The 21,480-nt window shown below is 35.4% G+C and overlaps 2 protein-coding genes across 2 annotated transcripts in view; one reads left to right on the top strand and one right to left on the bottom strand.

Moving 5' to 3' along the window:
- Nucleotides 1-15,288, bottom strand: part of LOC112050934 (kinesin-like protein KIF3A) — a 56,302-nt gene extending 41,014 nt beyond the window's left edge. Inside the window, exons 1-2 of the mRNA XM_024089349.2 lie at nucleotides 15,118-15,288; nucleotides 14,504-14,716 (exon numbers count right to left, since the gene is read on the bottom strand). Of these exons, the coding sequence (XP_023945117.2) occupies nucleotides 14,504-14,716; nucleotides 15,118-15,123 (219 nt within the window). The 5' untranslated portion in view covers nucleotides 15,124-15,288. The remainder of the gene's footprint in view (nucleotides 1-14,503; nucleotides 14,717-15,117) is intronic.
- Nucleotides 15,289-17,086: 1,798 nt separating this feature from the next.
- The window catches only part of LOC112050941 (coiled-coil domain-containing protein 186), a 28,021-nt gene continuing 23,627 nt past the window's right edge, over nucleotides 17,087-21,480 (top strand). Inside the window, exons 1-2 of the mRNA XM_052889456.1 lie at nucleotides 17,087-18,355; nucleotides 19,376-19,588. Of these exons, the coding sequence (XP_052745416.1) occupies nucleotides 17,255-18,355; nucleotides 19,376-19,588 (1,314 nt within the window). The 5' untranslated portion in view covers nucleotides 17,087-17,254. The remainder of the gene's footprint in view (nucleotides 18,356-19,375; nucleotides 19,589-21,480) is intronic.

Below are 21,480 nucleotides of genomic sequence, written 5' to 3' on the forward strand. Positions count from 1 at the left end.
AAGTAACGTTTAGCGAGGCAGGTCCTATACAATAATTTGTCTGAGCCCGGGAAGCATTGTCGGTCGTCATGTCATCGTCTGGATCGTAGAAAACAATACGCTGTTATGAAAAAACCTCATAATACTAAGCTGTTGGCTAAGTACATAGCACACTGCGGAAGATTTGATAAGCGACCAGCGGGGAAACTGCTGTTATCAGCAACTCGGTGATAACGGCGAATAATCGCGCCGAGCCGCGACGTGATAATGTACTCATATGTACGAGTATATAATTGTTGCTTATACATAAACATATTCGTACAGGAAGTTTGAAATTCCTAATGCACACTACAGACTTCAGTTGTAACTGTAGTACAGGAAATCTAGGAAATATGGATTATAAGAATTACATGACTATTTTTTTTAACCATCGAAGTCCAACGAAAAAACTGTTCAAATAAATGATGGAGGTTTTTTTGAGAGGAACAACTTTCTCATTTGTATTTTAAGTTGTAAAATATTTTTTTACGCACTAATGCTAAAAAAAACACATTTCAAGCAATTTCAGCGCCACCTACCTTCCGAATTTAAAGTACCTTAGTGACATTAATTGTAGATGAGAATGTCCTTTTTTGTCAAATAAATTTAAATGTAAAAACTCATAGTTTGTGAGAAAAATGCAATCCAAAAACTTTTCGAGTTTTTGAGCCACACCAGGAGGGGGGGAGGTCGATGTACTCAAGTTGGCTTGTTGGGTTGCTCCCTACTGATGGTTAAAAAAATGTCAAGTCATGTAATTCTTTTACAAATTTTATACGATTTTTCTACATTTTAAAATATCAAAATCTACGTAATCTGGATGTACTGAAGCGATTTTAAAAATTTACCACTACAAAACCACGTTATTTGCGAGTGTCATAGGCTATATTTTATCGCCGTATTCACACAAGCACGGGACTACATGGATGAAACCACGGAGCCTATGCTAGTATGTAAAGTATGGATGCCCAAATTTGCCCGTCTTTTCAAGTATGTTAGAACATATTAATTGATTATGAAACACGGCTAAAACTCACGTAATATAAGGTCGGAGTATGCCCGACTAGTTTCGAACCCATACGGGGCCTCAGTTTGGATCGTGCCGCGTCGCAAGAACCAGCTCATGACTGATTGAACGCGCTGATCTCAGGAACTACTGGTCCGATTTGAAAAATTCTTTCAGTGTTAAATAGCCCATTTATCGAAGAAGGTTATAGGCTACATATTATCCCCGTATTCCTACGGGAACGGGAACCACGCGAGTGAAACCTTGCGGCGTCAGTTCTAAAATAAGTTAGAACAAATGCAAATGAGTAAACAGAAACACAAAGTCGTCATGGTCGCTAGCGCAGTGGAGACGAAAAAACGACTAGTCAAAAATAACCACAAACATAATTTACAAGTACACCGTAATATTAAAATGGAAAGCGTTACATTGCGTTACTTCGCTCGATAAATATTTGACCGAATTTCGACCGCCATGACAAATCTACACGTATAGATATCTAATAGTATAGAGCAGGATAGAATATAGATCTAGAAAATAGGATCAGGAGAAAATAGATCTAGATAGAATATAATATAAAATAATAATAGGAATCGGGAGAAAATAGATCTAGATAGAATCTAATAGTATAGAGCAGGGTTTCTCAAACTTTCAGCTCTACGAACCCCTGTTAAAATTTCCAAGTGACAGCGAACCCTTACTAACTAATGTAGATCCAGATATTACCCCTTATCTATCATTAACCTAACCTCGGCCTAGGCTAGGCTAGGTCGGCTTTTGACGGCCTCCGTGGCGCAGTGGTATGCGCGGTGGATTTACAAGACGGAGGTCCTGGGTTCGATCCCCGGCTGGGCAGCTTGAGATTTCCTTAATTTGTCCAGGTCTGGCTGGTGGGAGGCTTCGGCCGCGGCTAGTTACCACCCTACCGGCAAAGACGTACCGCCAAGCGATTTAGCGTTCCGGTACGATGCCGTGTAGAAACCGAAAGGGGTGTGGATTTTCATTCTCCTCCTAACAAGTTAGCCCGCTTCCATCTTAGACTGCATCATCACTTACCATCAGGTGAGATTGTAGTCAAGGGCTAACTTGTAAAGAATAAAAAAAAAAAAATTGTTCGTTTTGAGATTACTAACCGACGCCTCACGGTTTCACCCACGTAGATCCCGTTCTTTCGAGAATACGACGATAAATATAGTATAAGCTAAACTATAGTATAAACTATACAATTATGGCATTAGAGGGAATGCGTACAACTGGATTAATAGTTATCTAAACAACCGAACTCAATTTGTAGAAGTGACCAAAATTGTTAAAAGCCAGAAAAAATTTTACAGATCAGAATTAATTTATAATCGTGTAGGAGTACCTCAAGGGAGTATTCTGGGACCTCTCCTGTTTTTGCTATACGTAAACGATTTGCCATTTTGTACTGAACAAAAAACAATTCTATTTGCTGACGATACCACGGTGATCATTCAAGGTGAAAATAAGCAAACCCTTGAAATTGAAATAAAAAAAGCTCTGGAAAATATTGATACATGGCTTACTAAAAACAATCTTAATATTAATTTGGACAAAACACAATTAATTAATTTTAAAACATATTATAAGAATAATTTAACTTCATTAAATATTACATATAATAAAGTAAATATAAAAGAGACTGATACTGCAACCTTCTTAGGTATTATAATAGATCAGCATTGTAATTGGAAGGAACACATAAATAAAGTTTGTTCAAAAATAAGTAAATTTGCTTACGTCCTACACAGACTACGAAGAACGGTATCTGAAGCAGCAGCACTCTTAGCTTACCACGGATTCGTGTCTTCTGTCTTGCGTTATGGTCTAATATTATGGGGTAATTCTGTAGACATAATACGAGCTTTCAGAGCTCAAAAAAGCTGTCTTCGTGCTGTTTGTGGAGCTGATTTTATTGATAGCTGCAAACCACTATTCAAAAAAATGAAAATATTGCCATTGCCCGCACTTTATATTTTCGAGCTGTGTGTATTTGTGAAAAAGAATATTACTCTATTTCCTAAGAAAAAAAGTGGTCGTAAAAGAAATAAAATTGAGATACCTGTACAGAAACTATCTCTTTTTAAAAGAAATGTATACTGCATGGCTGTAAAAACGTATAACCACCTGTCAGAAAAAACAAAAATTTTAATAAAAAAAATACAACCGACTTCAAAACCTAAAAACGTACCCACTAAACTAAAAAGCGAAAAATAACATCATAATATGTTCTACCTGCTGATCAGTATGAAGGCGGTGCTAAGCCGGTGATGTATTAATTCAAGCCATGTGAGCATATCTTATAGATTTAGATTTTGCAGACAATGTTGTTTCATGTGGTCCTGTCATAAATGGCTTAAATTAAGACAACACCGGCTAAGCACCGACTTCATACTGATCAGCAGGTAGAACATATTATGATGTTATTTTTCGCTTTTTAGTTTAGTGGGTACGTTTTTAGGTTTTGAAGTCGGTTGTATTTTTTTTATTAAAATTTTTATTATTTTTCAATTTTTAGTGTAAAATTTCATCTCAAACGAATACATCAGACCCCTAATGACAGTCACAACCCATCTTGGTACAAAATTCTCAGCAATACAAATTAATCAAGCCCAAGCACAAGGTAGCTACCGTAAACCGTCAAGGGGTTCCCTTCATTGACCTTGGTCTTCATCATCAGACCCCTAATAACAGACACAACTCATCTAGGTAGAAAGTTCTCAGCAATACGAATTAATCAAGGCCAAACACAAGGTAGTTACTGTTAACTGTTAAGGAGTTCCCTTAATTGTCCTTGGTCTTCATCACCAAACCCCTAAATGACAGTCACAACCTATTTATGTGGAAAGTTCTCATCAAGACAAATTAATCAAGCCCAAACACAAGGTAACTGCTGTAAATCGCCAAGGAGTTCCCTCGTCTATTTATGACTCCATCATCAGATCGATTTAAACCTTCATAATTTTGTATTTCTTAAAGGCACTAAATGGAAAAGTTCACGAACACACTAGACACCCATATAATTTTCGAAAGTTCCCCTCAATTTCTCCAGGATTCCATCATCAGATCTTGTCATGATGGCAATGGGACCAAATGGGGACTATACCGTTTCAAACAAAAAAAGAATTTTTGAAATCGGTCCACGCGTCTTTGAGTAATCGGTGTACATACATAAAAAAAAAAAATACCGACCGAATTGAGAACCTCCTCCTTTTTGAAGTCGGTTAAAAAGGAATGCCATTACAGAGTTTCAAAAAACATATTTTTAATGCCCTCAGTCAAAATAGTATTTACGAATTAAATGACTTTTTTAAATTAAAATCAATTTGACTAATTATATTTTCGCAATTTGACATAAACTTTATTTAAATATTTTATTATTTCCATTACTTTAGAATTATTTCATTATTGGTATAGTTGTGGTAAATTTCCTGTATGTCACTTTATTTTCAATCAAATTAACATGTAACATATATAAATAATTTGAACATTTATATTGTATTACTGGATTTAAAAATTTGCACGCCTAAATTGTGGCAAAACATGTTTGGCCCATTAATAATTGTGAATTGTATTCATTGTATCTGTTATAACCCATGTTTTAGCAAATAAATTATTATTATTAAATTATTATTATTATTAAGTCACTTACAAATAACGTGGTTTTCTATTGGTAAAAGGAATTTAAAAATCAGTTCGGTAGATTCAAATATAGCACCCTATAACACCATAAACTTTACCTCTATACCAGGGTTTTTGAAAGTGGGGTACGCGAACCCCTAGGGGTTCGCCATTCGAAGGCAAGGGGTTCGCGACAAGATATACGTGGTAGCTTGATAACTGATACCGAGTCAGAATTAAAGGTTAAAATTGTCCAAAATTACTCCTAACACTGAATCCATTTGCTACAAGAAACAAGCACACCCATCACATTAATATTACAAAGACATTTAGACGGCCGCGTGGCGCAGTGGGTAGTGACCCTGCTTTCTGCATCCACGGCCGTGGGTTCGATTCCCACAACTGGAAAATATTCGTGTGATGAACATGGGTTTATTCGGGTGCCTGTGTGTATTTATACATTATATAAGTATTTATATGTAGTATATAAATGTATATGAATATTATAATATCAACTATCTTAGCACCCATAACACAAGCTACTCTGTATGCTTACTTTGGGGCTAGATAGTGATGTGTATTGTTTAAGTATATTTATTTATTTATATTTTTATTATAAAAAAAAAAAACATTTCTTTTGGTACTTTATGTGTTACCTTTTATTAAAATAAAAACCTTATTTTCTTCAACAGTAAATTTTTTTATTCTTTAGGGGAAGGGGGGGGATCTACGTGGGCGAAACCGTGAGGCGTCGGCTAGTAAAAAATAACTTTTTAGTGCTCTTGCTCAGTTCCGTCATGGCACTCGCAGCGTACCAGAAGTCAGTGGCGTGCACTTTACACAGTTCGTTTCATGTAGCATGGTGCAGGTGACAGTCCGTTTCACTATTGAAAGTTTGCCGCGATTCACGATAATAGTACGTATTATAAACGTCATACAGGCGACTGTCACCGTACCCATGCTACTTGACCACTACTTGCTAATATTCTTTACACACCTCATAGTGGAGTAAATTAATACATAAAACAAGCATTTTCTGAAAGTCCTCAGAAACAGTTTCGATTTTGATGATTTATTTTTTTTGCCGTATTATGAACGTCATACAGGCGACTGTCACCGTGCCCATGCTATCTGAAAAACACTATAAGTACGATTTGTATGAATAGTTCCGCCTACCTTAGTTGAAAACATTGTTCACGCCGCTGCCAGTGGTAGAGGAGCCCAATGATGCTAAATGTGGATTTACTAGAGCGTCGCGGGGACTTATTATATTTGATTCAATAGATAATAGGAAAAATAATAATATGATAAAATTTTAACTTTCAGCGGTGGGGTAGAAAACTAGAAACATTTTTAAAAACAATATTTATTAGGGGGCGTTCATAAATTACGTGAGGTGTTTTTTCGAAATTTCTGGAAATCTTAAGCATGTACAATCTGGATTAAATTGACCAAAATAGTATATTTTTTTTTTGTTTCATTCAGAAAAAAAATTACGTGATATTTGCCGAGACCCCCCTCCCTCCAACGTAAGATTAGATGAGATTTGACTCGACCCCCTCCCCCCCTAAAACATTTCACGTAATTTATGAACGCCCCCTTATTTCGGCTAGCGGAAATCTTTATTTAAAGCTAGGCATACTTTTATCGCGAGCTTTGGGCAAAGCGACATAATAAAGAAATTCCGTAACGAAAATAAACCCAACACATTTCGACGTTATCATAGTTTCGATTCCAACTCGGCGTAGAGACATCTTTTTTTTTATTTATTTATTCTTTTCTAAAGAAAAAAAAATACTGCATAAATAAATAATTATAATTGATGAGTTTTTTTTTTCTAGAATTTTACTTGAAAAAAAAACAATTAACCACACTCGTAGCTTCAGAACAGAAAGAAATACAAGACTATTGACTGGAACAAAGCCTATTTAACCCCGTAATTCTTTAAACACGTTGTTTTATATTTAACCAATACTCTATTAACCATTATATTCGTACAAAAACGTAACTTAAAACATGAAAACTTTTTTTTTAAATCTTTCAAACCCTTTGAAAAACAGACTTCAAAAAGGAGAAGGATCTCAATTTGATTGGTATTTTTGTTATTCACACCGTTATAATCGTTAGAATGGGAGGAAAAATACAAGCGATATCTTATTCGACGCGGAATAGAATTCTAAAAAATGCGTATTTTTTTCATTTTGTTTAAACAAAAATTGCAGTTATTATAATCTCAAAACAAAAACCTAATCGCCTCAGCTTTTTGACTATAATTCAAAAAATATCAGTTAAAAAACTTCCTTACAGATGAGAAAGGAGATGGTCCATTTCATTTCCACTCTTGTACCCGGTGTAAAATTTAAAAAATACAAGGATCATATTAAAATTAAGTGAATAAATGTAACTAAATAAAAAGAAATAAATAAAATTAAAACACAAGTTTTTGAGATAAATCAAAATGGCGCCCCTAAAGCAACTATGACATGACAATTGACAGCAAACGTCAAATCGATTACTGCATTGAAAACGTCATCAGTCCGCCATTATTACCCATAATAGTGTTGCATTTCTTGGGAGATAATGAATATTATTTCGAAAGAATTAAAGTGAATCCGTAGATTTGTATAATCAAAAATAGTTGAAAAAAACATTTTCTTTTATTTCCGCCAAGGTACAATGACTGGACCTGGGCTCCATACAATTTTGGACCATCTCCTTTACTAAAAAATCTAGCACTCTGGAAGTCTGGCTACACATATATATATATATATATAAAAATGAAATGCTGTTCGTTAGTCTCGCTAAAACTCGAGAACAGCTGAGCGGATTTATCTTATCTTGGTCTTGAAATGTTCGTGGAGGTATAGAGAAGGTTTAAAAGGTGAGAAAAATTAGAATAATTGCTGGAAAAACCATAAAAACAACCTTCTTCTATTTCTCATACAAATGTTTAAGAGTCAAGGGGTAGGAGTAGGGTAGAGTAGGGATAGGGAAGAAGTGCACATAAGTCAAAACGAAGCTTGACCGGGTCCACTAGTTTATTGATATAAATATTGCGCTGAAAATGGCGTCGCCGTTAGTAAGGGTACAAGATCGTGTTAAAACAGTTAACAAAAGTTTTTTATTTTATGAGTTATTAATTTTTAAAATACATAAAATCAAAAAATCAAAGTAATTTAAAAATTACTTTTTTCCGTCTTTATCAATTTCAAGCGGTTTTTGTGATTTTGTGATGAATGACCTTTCGAATTTATATATTAAGATAATATATATATAGAGGATATAACATACAACTAAAAGTTATTAATTAACTATTGACTAAACTACATAAATTCTTCATTCTTCTTTCTTCTTCTTCACGATTTCTTCAGCGATGATAATTCAACGTAACATTCCCGATGCACTGCGATAGGCAGTCATAGCATCGCGCGGGACCGGCCCGGGACGCAAGCACTAAGAATGTTACGTCTATATGTTCTTCTTCTTCTTTCTTCCATTCTTCTTTAATTTTAGTTAAGGCATCTTAGTAAACACTTACTAAGAAGTATACTTTAATTTATACCTTCATTCAAAATGGCAATACTATAATAATTTAAATCAAGAAAGTAAAATGTATAAACACAAAACATTGGTTTTAAAGATTTCTTAGAAAAAAGCTTGAAACATTACTATAAGGAAGTATAATAAAATGTCAGAAAATAACTTTTAATTATAAATTAATTGATATTTTAGTTAAATATTGTTAACCATACCACTAACATGGGAATTTATTTTAAAATAGTTTTTATGCCAATATCTAATTCAGTTTAAGATTATTAGTATATTTGTAGTCTTCTTATCTTCTCTTCTTTCTTCTGTGCTGATTTAACACATGACCCACCCACCATTCGACAAGACTGACGATAGAAATACGCTAGTCGAGAGGAATGGCGGGCGCATCGAGTGTTTGCTGCATAATCTTCTCTTCTTTTTTGATGTCTCATGATGTCACATGGAGATTATAAATAAATTAATGTCATACTTATAGTAGCCCGGGATGCTAAATTTGCAGTTACTCGAGCGTCATTGAGACCGATTACATTTGGTAGATTAAATTATAGGAAGAATAAATGGTTATTTACTTTTTCCGCTTTTAGCGGTGGAAAAAAAACTACAGACTTTAAAAATTTTTATTACTTTGGCTTACTGAAATTGTAAGAAAATTTTAGCGATTAATTATGAGATTATTTCCTTAAAAATAAGTAAAAAATTAATCGCACTCGTACCTCGAGCACTAAAATATAAGGGTTTAATTTTGTAACTTTGAAACCCTCCCATTCCATTACGTTACGCTCAAATCGTCAGATTTTCGAAATGTGCAGTTTTTAGCTATCAACTCACCTACCTTATCTTAATCTGACGTGCTGGTTGAGTATTTATGAAGTTACTTTTTTTTTTGGTTGCCCTAAACGTACCCACCAATATTAAGGGCTCATACTCGGTGGAGGTACTCGACAAAGTGTAAGGTATAGTCCCTCATGTTTATCTCGCGCTCGAGTAACTGCAAAAATCCCCTTTCGGCTCCTCTACTGTTATGGTAACATTCAGTTCTTGTCGATCGCGACCGGGTCGTATGACCCACTACTGCTTAGTATGATTTTATATGGAGTAGTGCTCCATAGTAAATCATACCGCTAAAATAATCACCGTGTCGCACGACCGTTTGAATAGTATGAATTTATATAGAGCACTAACAAATCCCGAAACCGTGTCGCGCGACCGCCTTTGTTTAGTGCTCCATATGAAATCATACTAAGCAGTGGGTCGTATGACCCGGTCGCGGTCGTACGACCCACTGATGCGTATGATTTTTTCGCTGTCTCAATATTTGTTTAGTGCTTCTTATAAATTCACACTAAGCAGTGGGTCATACGACCCGATCGCCATGAACCAAATGCTACCTTAACATTACAAAGTCTATAAAGTTATTATTTTCGCGTTGCTTATATTTCTCATTTCTATAACATTACACTATGACCAATAAGACATATTGATTTATTCAAAGATTTTTTTTTACAACAACGGGAAAAAAACAGCTACCTTTGCGTGTGATGCCTAAAAGAAAAAACTACGTATAAATAATGTACAACAAACTTTAAAAGCAACAAAGTTACGGGATAATCTATACTAATATTATAAAGCTGAAGAGTTTGTTTGGTTGAACGCGCTAATCTCAGGAACTGGTCCGATTTGAAAAAATCTTTCAGTGTTAGATAGCCCATTTATCGAGAAAGGCTATAGGCTTTATTTTACCCCCGTATTCCTACGGGAACGGGGACCACGCGGGTGAAATCGCATGACGTCAGCTAGTATATATATAAATGTTTAGATAACCTAAATGTAGGAGTTCTTTGTTCGTAGTTACTACCAACATACAACAAGCATAGCAAACTTAACTAGGTCACCCACATTCTACTATCTATACACACTGTACAGTTGTACACGCATGTTATCTGTATGTATTTATATAACTCAAAATAACAGCTGTTTTTTAAGAATCTAATAAAAAACTATAAAAAAATAAAAAAAATCCTATGGAAAATCTTTTAATTTATGTAAAATCTAAATTTAAAAATACGTAACATTATAGCGATTCAAGTTTTTTTAATTCCACCCCTAATGAAGTTTTAGTTACTTTTATTACATAGTTCAAAGAGCCGATGGACGTTGGCGACCCCGCACTAGTAAGCGCAGTGTTGGTCGCCCCCCACCAGATGGACTGACGACATCAAGCGAGTCGCAGACATTCGCTGGATGCAGGCGACTCAGTATCGTGATGTTTGGAAGTCCCTACAAAAGGCCTATGTCCTGCAGTGGACGTCCATCGGCTGATATGATGATGATGATGATAATGAGGTTTTACAATAATAAATAATATACAAACTAGTGGTTGAATATATAACAAGGTATTTAAAGTATTCTTGAAAATTTAATCCCTGTAGGATTTAAACAGTGATTGAAAGTTTTTGTATATAGATTATAGGTTAAATAAAAAACAAAGTATATTAAGTATTCATAAAAAAATCATCTTCATAGGGATTGATTTTTTTAAATTTATATATGTAAACTGATTACATATATTGTTAAGATGTTAATTGTATTGGAATTAAATGGATGATGAAAGTTAACTCATGTACACGCGAAGAAGAACTTGTGTTTACCTCAATTATTCCATCTTCTAAATATACAGGGTGCTTGCGGTATTTCCCATAACTCTGACGTTATCTTCTTTACCGATAATTAATTAAAAATGTTCAAAGAATGTGAATGTTTTATGTATTATCGGAGTAAACAATATTTGTTTTGTAAAGAGATCTTAAAATGATGATTAGACGCATCCTTATAATTATGACGTAGCTAAACTTTAAAATGCAATACTTATAGATAAATATAGATAGGCGTGTGTTACATGGATAGTCGGAATTTTTTTTTTTTTTATTCTTTACAAGTTAGCCCTTGACTACAATCTCACCTGATGGTAAGTGATGATGCAGTCCAAGATGGAAGCGGGCCAACTTGTTAGGAGGAGGATGAAAATCCACACCCCTTTCGGTTTCTACACGGCATCGTACCGGAACGCTAAATCGCTTGGCGGTACGTCTTTACCGGTAGGGTGGTAACTAGCCACGGCCGAAGCCTCCCACCAGCCAGACCTGGACCAATTAAGAAAATCTCAATCGTCCCAGCCGGGGATCGAACCCAGGACCTCCGTCTTGTAAATCCATCGCGCATACCACTGCGCCACGGAGGCTGTCAAATTTGAATTACATTGTATGAAAAACGAAATCTTAAAACAGCTTGACGTTGAAAGTTGAAAGGCAGGAAGGTAGTATAAAAGTACATGTCCGCTAACTTAACGACAGGGCCGGATTAAAGAGGTCTGAGGGCGAATCATGTCGCGGGCGCTTGCTAGTCCATAATATCTGTCTGTCTGTGAGTCTGTTCGCGACAAACTCATAATCCATTGAGTGGATTTTAATGCAGTTTTCACCAATACATAGAGCATCAGGTACGTTTAGGTAACAAATATAGATTTTTTTTAATAAAATAGCCTACAAACAATAATTATCTTCATCTATTTTTACTTATTCCATAAAATACTATATTTTCATTAAGTCCTTTGGCCGACTGGCTGTTTGAAATCAACCCCCATGATATGGATATCAAATGAAAGGATTTGCTGTCAGGAATACGAAAAAATAGTCACGTGACCTAAATCCCATATTTGTAATTTTTAGTGCGAGCTAAAAGCGTGTCTTTAGTTTTTTTAAACTATTTAAAGTAATAATAATTACGGCTTGAATATGAAAAATACTATATTTTTCTAAAAAAAATGTTGCCAACCCTATATGTATGTAATGTAAACATCAAACACAAAGCAGCCTTGATGCTCTAGTAGTGAGCAGGTACTACGCGCGGTCGAAGGCTGCGACGAGGTTATAGCGTTAGAGCATTTTGAAACAAGGCCACACATACATACTACTTGCAACGCTGTCATGGTTATAAAAAAAAAAATACACCAGGTTTTTTTTTATTCTGTAGAAAAATTGAAAAATGCTTAAATATAGTATAAGCAATTTAACATTCCGCTATGATGTCATGACCGAAAGGTATGTGGATTTCTCATCCTCCTCCTGACTAATTAGCCCGCTTCCATCTTAGATTGTATTGATTGTATTGATTTATAAGGTGAGATTGTAGTCAAGGACTAACTTGTAAAAAATTTAAAAAAATTTAATTTAAAAAAAAAGAAAAATTCAGAGGGTATTGATCATAATTCTGAAGAGACAGAGAGAAAACAAACTGTCATGTCATGAAATCTAAGTGGGAGCGAGCTTACCTAGAAGATAATTTATTCACTCTTGCCTGAAGGTATTAACTAAAACAGCTACATCATATTAATGAATAATAATCATAGCACATAGAAACACCTAATGAGGTCATAAAGTTTATCAGAACTTCATAATGAAAGTGAAAATGATAAAGATATATACTACTACACTATCTTTAAATTGGCAGCTCTAAATAGACTGATACCTTTTTAAGTTTTAATATGTTGTAGTTAGCTAATACCCTGTCAATTTAATGGATGTTTGTTTGCATGTTTGTTACTCTTTACGGCAGAATTACTGAACCAATTTAGCTGAAATTTAAAATGAAAATAGATTTTACTCTGGATTAACACATAGGCTAACGGTAAATCCTTGGTTCCAGAAGGATTTGTGAAAAACTAAATTTCATGTGGATGACATCACTGGTTTGGACTATAAAGTTTTAAATGCAACTCCGCAATATACAGAAACTAATATAATTCATACGGATAACATTTTTTTTACATTTTAAAGGATAAACAATCAAATTTTTTTGTCAAAGAATTCGATTTACTACAGCTTTGATTAAAGTGTTTGTCGAACTCTCCATAGTGCAAGTCAAGATTATCAAAAATTATGTTCAATTAATATTAATGATAAGGTATACCTAACTCAAAATTGTAAGCATTATCTGCTCAAATTTTAAAAACACCATTGATTTGCTTGTAAAAAACAAACAAAGGATTGAACTACAGAACCCATGAAGTCAGGTTGAATGTGGGAAATATCATTTATTATTTTATTTATGCTTATTTTTACACCTTAATAATGAATATAATACATAAAACAGAAATATACAAAATAAGTAATATACATAAGACAGCCATATCGCTTAGTAGCAATCTCTACCAGGCAACCTTCAATGCTAGAAATTTATATACTTGAAGTAAAAATTAAATACCACATGTCTCAAACAGTGAAGCAACATTGTGAGGAGACCTGCATACCTGAGAATTTCCTTAAATCTTCTTAAATTGGTGTATGAAGTCTACCTAATTACATTGGGCCAGGGTGGTGGATTAAGGCTAACCCTTCTCATCCTGAGAGGAGACTCGTGCTCAATAGAGAACCAAATATGGGTTGTTAATGATGTATGATGATGATGATTACACATTTCAGTATGTCCCATGATAAAAATCACCACAGTTAACGCTTAGCACTACAATATTAACTACAAGTACAATCATAATGACCAGTCAGCACCAGCCCGAAGTAAATTTTAGAATAGAGCGAAATCCAATATGGCACCTCTTCTGTTTGCTCCTAATCATATATACCTATACCATTTCTCATTTAGGCGCCCTTTAGGATTTGCCGCCTGGAGCAACTGCTCTGTTCGCCGTATGGACTATGTTTAGGCTCATTTTCAATATGTATTTTGTAAACTAATAAATAAATGTTTGAAAAAAATTAATTAATTGAAGTTTTTGAGCATAATGTTAATTAATCAGTTGTAGACAATGGTTTAAAGAATTTTGTTATTTTTTCTTATTAGACAATTTTTAAAAGCTTCTTATCCATTCAGATTGATATTCAGAAGTGCCATTTATAAACCTTCATTTTACTGTCTCAATTACTATTCCATTAAATAATTTCAGCAGTATTTGCAAGTTAAAGTTAAATTTGAAGATTACAAGTCAATCAGATCCATGAATAACGAAATTTTTAGGCGCAATTATAGAAATTGGTTCACAATTTTTTTATAGAAATAACCCGAATAAAGGAAGCACAATTAAGGAGCTTTACTGTTTATTTCTGTACTATCTATGGAAGAGCCGTCTAATACAGAGGTAGTTTTTACTACTCCTAAAAGGTTCTCCTAAATTTAGAAACTGAAATTAACCAATTTATTTTATTTGTTCACTGAAGAAGAGAAGTCAATGTTGGCAGCCCTGATGAATGATTCAATGTGAAGTGATTCTCGTACCTGGCTCGTGTTGGTGTCGAAGACGGCATCGTAGGCGTATATGCGCGGGGGCTCCGGGGGGCTCACGTTGTTGCGAGTGACCGCTATGGTGTTATGCACGGGGTCGACTGACACGCAGTTGTACGCGCCGTCGAGCTTCTCCTTCTGGTCCATGGGGCGCACGCGCACAACCACCCGGACATTTTCGACCGTCGGCGCGGGCAGATCGGCGTTCTAACAAAAGAAAAAAACTAAAAAAAAAACCCACTTCTTTATGGAATAATAATTAAAAAACAACCGCCCTCGTGTTCCGTATTGCGTAGTTTTGTACTATTGTACGTCTGCGTAGTTAGTAGTTACGTTTTAAGTACATAAACGACCATGACACAAATTAGGAATGACTCACGAATATTGAATTTTTCGATTGCTCAACTCTCGACTCTGAACTATTGTAACACAGCTTTTGTAGGCCGCGTTGCCTTGTTAAGCGTTTCCAAATTGAAATTCCAATAAGAATTTCGTTTGAAACGGTTTTCATGCAAAAAAAAAGGAAATGAAAAACGATGACTGAAATCATGCCACTTTCCGGAAATCACATGATAACGCGTATGATGTAAGTATAAATTAGCACTTACTGGCATGGCGCACGTTCTCCTTCCACGAGACTACGGGTGGTTTTATTTTCACTGGGGAACGCAAAGCCTTTGTTTGTCGGATATTAGGTAAAAATCAATACTCGCGACCTAGTTTTCGCGGAGCCCCAATTTGCTGATCGACACGCAGAATTCATGAAAATGAAATGACAGTAAAATACAGTGTTACCATAAAACAACAGAATCCGTCCGAAGACAGACTACAAATACATTTCTTACTTCATAATAAACAATAAAATAAGTTTATCTATAGAGTTTTACAACTGTATCTTGAAGAACAGATAATTATTCTAAGTGTAAGTAGAATTAGTGCAGAAGGCCTACAAATTTGGAAAGAAAAGTTAAAATAATATTCTCCAATTAGAAAAAAAAACAACTATTTTTAACATATGCAACACCCTGCTTATCTATGGTTTTAAATTTTACTTAGACTACCCAAGATACCTTAAATATTTTTTTGTGTTTGTGTAAGTGCTGTAGGCTTCCTAATGGGACTTCAACGGCGTGATAGGGGGGTGAAAGCCATTGACGAGGAGGGTATGAACCCACGCGAGCAGAGCACATTGGATTAGCAACCATATATTAAAATTGTGTTATCTACGTCTCCAATGCATCTTATTTTTATAATTGCAGTCGTAAAATATTTAAAAATACACAACCGGTGCACTAATCTCGTCTTCTTTTCCTTAACCTACTTAAGTGGCTCTGCAAAAGATGCGAATCTTTCCATTCAATTTTCAGTTATAACTCAGTCAAAGTACAAGATCAATGATCTAACGCGTTTATAGAAACCGTTTCTATTGAATCAATGTTTTATTGTTGTAATCGTTTTCGTCTGTAAAGAGCTCCCTCAAAATGCTAGTTTGTGTAGTTGAATGGCATAAAAAGCGGTCTAGATTACTAAAAGACGAAGTAACGTTTCATTGTATTGGATGCGATACAAGTCCATAAGTGTTTGGCCTGAGTTTTAAACTAATCGCAGCGTGTAACTGAGCTTAAACCCATAGACCAGATAAACGTTATACTGTTTCGATTGTTAAGGCGGAAACACATTACTGACATCCGACGCCACCCGACGTGACGACACTCCACGCGTACCGTGCACATTACCAACACGCGATTCCACGATTATTTTTCTCTACCAATTTTTCAAGTTAGTTGAAGTTATTATTATATAAGAGCAATATTTCTCGCATCATTATCCCTGTATTGAGCTAAATTCATGTTAAATAAAACATAATATTGTTTAGCAAGCTAAATTAACTTTTCATCTGATAGTTCTGATGTTCAAACAAAATGCAAGACTGCACGTTACATTATATAAAGAAAAACACATGATATAGCATAGCAATATTCGCTTGCCAAAAATTCTCTGTAATCTGTTATCGCGTGTTGTCTAAGGACACACTGCGTGACATGCGTCGGTTGATGTGTTTACACACCAGATGCATGTCACTATACAACACGCGTAACAGAAGATAATTTTTGGCAAGCAAAATGCGAATCTCTATGATCTGTGATGTGACGTGACGTGCAGTCTTGAATTTTGTTTGTTTACTTTAGTTTTTTTTTGCAAAAAATGTAGAAAAGTTAATTGAGCTTGTTAAACGATATCCTGTTTTATTTAACATGAATTTAGTGCAATATAGGGATAATAATACGAGAAATAATGTATGGGAAGAAATTGTAAGGCAAATGAAAACAGTTCTATTCAAAATCGAATGTAAATTATAATATAATTTACATTCGATTTTGAATAAAAATAGTATCATAGTGAAATCTTTTTCGTGGGATCGCGTGTTGGTATTGTGCACAAACGCGTGGGCGTCAACACGTCGGGCGGCGTCCGATGTCAGTAATGTGTTTTCGCCTTTACTTCTTCTTCCTGGAGTATATATTCTTTGGTCTATACCAATACCTATAATCTATGAAATGTTGATTATGACTTGTTGTCAATGTCAAATTTCAAATTGTCGATTAATTTTGTCAATAAATATTAAAATGGCAGTTGAACATTTTTTTGTTTTATGAACAAAATATGTTCTAAAATCACAATGGCACTAAATTTCACTACAAAATTAGCGTGCATAAATTGGAAGTTATAAGTAGATAAAGTGAAATGTCTTCAGAATCGATAGAAAGTGCCAACCATATTGACGACGTCGACGGAAAGGAGAATGGATCGAAATCGGTTTTATCGTGTGATTCGGGCGTCGAGACCCTCGACTCAGGGCTCGATGCGCTTGCCACTCAACCCAGCTCAGAAACCCCGCCTAGAAAACCCGACAATCCCGTGGATTTAGACGTATGTGTAGCTGATGAAATTAGTTCCGATTTGTCTACGCCAACATCGCTATGTTCCGACAAAGGTAACTGTTTTTTGAATTTCGAAGACAAAGATGACGCCACAGACAAAGTAGCAAGCATAACAGAAGACCTGAACACCGAATCAGGTATGTCCAGTGATAATCTCACAGAAGGTATAAAAAAATCTTTGTATAAAAATAATAACAATGCTTTAGCAACGTCAACGGTTAGCTTAAATGAGCCAAATATTACCGAAAGTAACATTAACAATACAATTAGTCGTAGCGCTGAAAATATATGTATATTAATTGTAGACAATGAATCCACGACCTCTAGTACCAAAGAACTCGATAAAGACAAAATATTATCAGAATTTTCATCTCAGAAAAGTAAAGTTAGCGCAACACAGAAAATTGTACCTGAGAATCCACAGACCCTCGACGTAAGATACTCCAGACTGCCTAAAGACATCCTCGCACCAGATCTGGGTAGTATCGTCAAAAACGTTCATGGCATATTCTCCTCTGTAAGCGGGAGCTTAAAAAATGCTTACATCAACAGTCACAGAGTGTCACAAAAGCCCCAGATAAAGAACGTCAAACCTATAGCCAATGGTAAGATCATGAGTGACATATTTGAGGATGCATCAGACGAAAAACTGAATGAAAGCATCCTTGATAAGACTCCTGTTGAATCCAACTCAAACAGTATGGAGTCTGTTGCTAAAGTTAGTAACGAAGAAGAGATTGAACCAAAGAATGAAATGTTTAGGTTGCAAATTGAGTCTTTAGAAAGAGTTCTGTTTGAACAGAGGAAAGAGAACATGTCACTGAGGGAGAGAGTCAAACAGCAAGTCGATGAACTTCAAGCTAAGGACCAAACTTTCAAAGATTTAGAGACTAAGGTTGATTTGGTAAGTTAGCAAAATAACTCTCCTATTTGTTCATTGCCATTCCAGGCAGCTGCAGATGAGGTCTTCTTCTTCTTTTTGGGCCATTTCTGCACTTTGCCATGTGATTGGCCATTGTATGTGGGTCCAGATGAAGTCTTAGTTTGGCTATGGAATATTGGGTTTCTCTTTCAAAAGTTCTCAGTAAAAAGTCGATTTACCACTACTCCCCATCTAACATTTTGTACTATCTTGGCTCATGATGATACAACCAACATACTTGTAGAAATTACTATACCGTGGGTGACTAACATTCTGAAGGAACATAGTTTAGTAGTGAATAAATATTATGACCTAAAAAATGAACTAACTATAAATGGCTATGATTATTAATTAATTTGTACACTGTAGAAGTAGGTGTGAGAGGATTACCAAAATCTATCTATAACTTGCTAAAAGACCTTGGCCTCACTAGAACTGCAGCAAGATCTATATTACTAATCTCTCTATCTTACGAAATAACAACATAAGAACATCATAAGTTGAAAAGGAGAGTGTTCAACTGTCAAGGATGTCCTTTTAACCCTACACCCGAGCATTGTGCACACTTTAGATGCAAAAATGTGTTGCCTACCCTTTAGAACTTATTACGAGCCTATATTGTGATGGGAATTTTCCACTTTGTGCCTATAGTGCATACCCTAGATAAAACCCTGTGCACGCCGCTACCTACACCCCACACTACTACCCCACACTACTACCACAAATTCAGGGCACTGCTCAGAGTATTTCTCTCTGCCACACAATGGTCCTGGCACCCACATGGTGAAATCTGTGGAATGCTAAGAAATATTTGGTCTCATTGTATTGTTATTTAGGTCTAAAGCCTTTTAAATTTCATTGATAAACTCATTTAATTTATTTCTCTTTGTATTGTAGAGGGGAGGTATCAATGTTGGTATAAATAAATGACTTCAGTTGTTTGTTAGGCAGCGTAGACACTGTCATGCTGCCAGTCATTTAATTTATTTCTCTTTGACACAGATGTGCAAGAGAGCGGAGCAGGCACAGAAGGAGAAGGACGCGGCAGTGATGCGCTACGCCAGCACCGAGTGTGCAGCTATAGAAGCTAAGAAGGCTGCAGAGGCGGCCACAAAGACAGAACGAGCCGCCGTCGCAGAGAGAGACCTGCTCAATGCCAAGCTGAAGACTGCCAGAGATGAGAAGCAGAGGATCTGCCAATTGTATGATGATAAGGTTGGTGACATCAGCTTATTTTAATGGTTTACTAGACGGCCCAGTGTTCCTTATTACACTAATATTGTAAAGGTGAGAGTTTGTGTGTGTGTGTGTATGTTTTTTCCTCCTGCTCCTTCCTTTGCGCTGCGGCTACTGAAGCGAAATGGCTGAAATTTGGAATGGAAATAGATTTCACTCTGGTTTAACGCATAGGCTACTTTTCATCACAAAAAAATCTATGGTTCACGTGGGATTTGTGAAAAACCGGAATCCACGCGGACGAAGTCGCGGGCGTCCGCTAATAAGAGAATATATCTGAAACGGATCTTCATTCTAAATTGCCTCTCCACATTGCTTCAATGCAGGTTTCATACCAGTAATTCAAAATTTTTCAAAATTTTTTCAAAATTAGGAGTAGATGATTTATTTATTTTTATAATAACTTTATTGCACAAAAAAGAAAATAACAAAAGAACACATAAAATTTGGGCAAAAGGCGACCTTATCACTAATAGTGATCTCTTCCAGGAAACCTAAACATAATTAATCTAAATATCCTGTGAGATGGAATATTGCAATACAATAAATAATAAGTACTATTCACTAAATAATAATAACTAATATAATAAATAAATAAAAACACTGATGATTTGCTGGAATCACTCTCCAACTTCCAAAAGCCTCACATCACATCTAATTAAAATTGCAAAACTGATTGCAGATTAAATTGAAACAAAAAAAGATTTTTTTTATTATATATAAAACAAGCGAAAATCTATATAGATGGGGGTGAAATAGAAGTTGAAAGTCTACGTCGATTTTCACGCGGACGAAGTCGCGGGCGTCCGCTAATCATATATATATATAAATGGGTAAAGATTCTGTTTGTCGTCGGTAGGTTGGACCTTATTGGTTGCTTGCGTAACTGTACTTGCCATTGGGGTGAAGTTGTCAAATCTAATTAAGCAAAGAGGTGCTTGACTGGGTCCACTAGTTATAGTAAAGACTAGCTTTTGTCTGCGACCTCTATAGTGTTTAGAAGTACTTTTAGTAATCATTATCAATCCATATTCAGCTCACCTATGAGCTCAAGTCTCCTCTTAGAATGAGTGGGGTTGGGCTAAATAGTCCACCACTCTGGCTCAATGCAGATTGGCAGACTTCACACATGCAGAGAATTGAGAAAATTCTTAATTAAGCAGTTTCCTCACGATGTTAATCCTTCACTATTTGAGAAACGTGATTTTTACTTTCTTCAAATGCACATACCTGAATAGTTGGTGGTGCATGCCCCAGACCGGATTCAAACCTACACCCTCTGGAATGGCAGGCAGAGTTCTTATCCATTGGGCTCTCAAGGCTCACGGCTTTTAGTATTAACATAAAGTTAATGTTGAAATGATTAGATAAGCACTGCATTATCGCCTATACATTAAATTTCCCATGTTCTTTAATGCAAGCACAGACTAAGTGAAATAAGTAGATGAAGAATTTATCACACTGTGTGGCATTCAAATAATATTTGTTATGAGATCTCTATATGAGATTCAGTCACAGAGATAGCATAGATGTGACATTCACATCTAAGTTTGTGGATTTGATTTGAGAAATAAAATGCAATCTATGAGACAACTATTAAGCCTTAAAATAATAATGAGCTCCACTTTACTTTAAAAATCATTGAAGATCAAATTTTAATTCATGTTTACAAATATGGATGTAAGTGCCTGTAATTTCACGAGCATTTACAAGTGCTTTAGACAGTCCTAATTATCCTACTTGGTGACAGAAATAATTTTGGCAGTAATACTTATGCTAAAAGTACATTTTTACTTCATGTCAAATTATCTTAAGGGATTCAATTTGTATGATATATAAGTAGCAACTTCATTATCAAATTGATATACTTG

Source organism: Bicyclus anynana, chromosome 26, assembly GCF_947172395.1.
Source record: "Bicyclus anynana chromosome 26, ilBicAnyn1.1, whole genome shotgun sequence".
Lineage (NCBI taxonomy): Eukaryota > Metazoa > Arthropoda > Insecta > Lepidoptera > Nymphalidae > Bicyclus > Bicyclus anynana.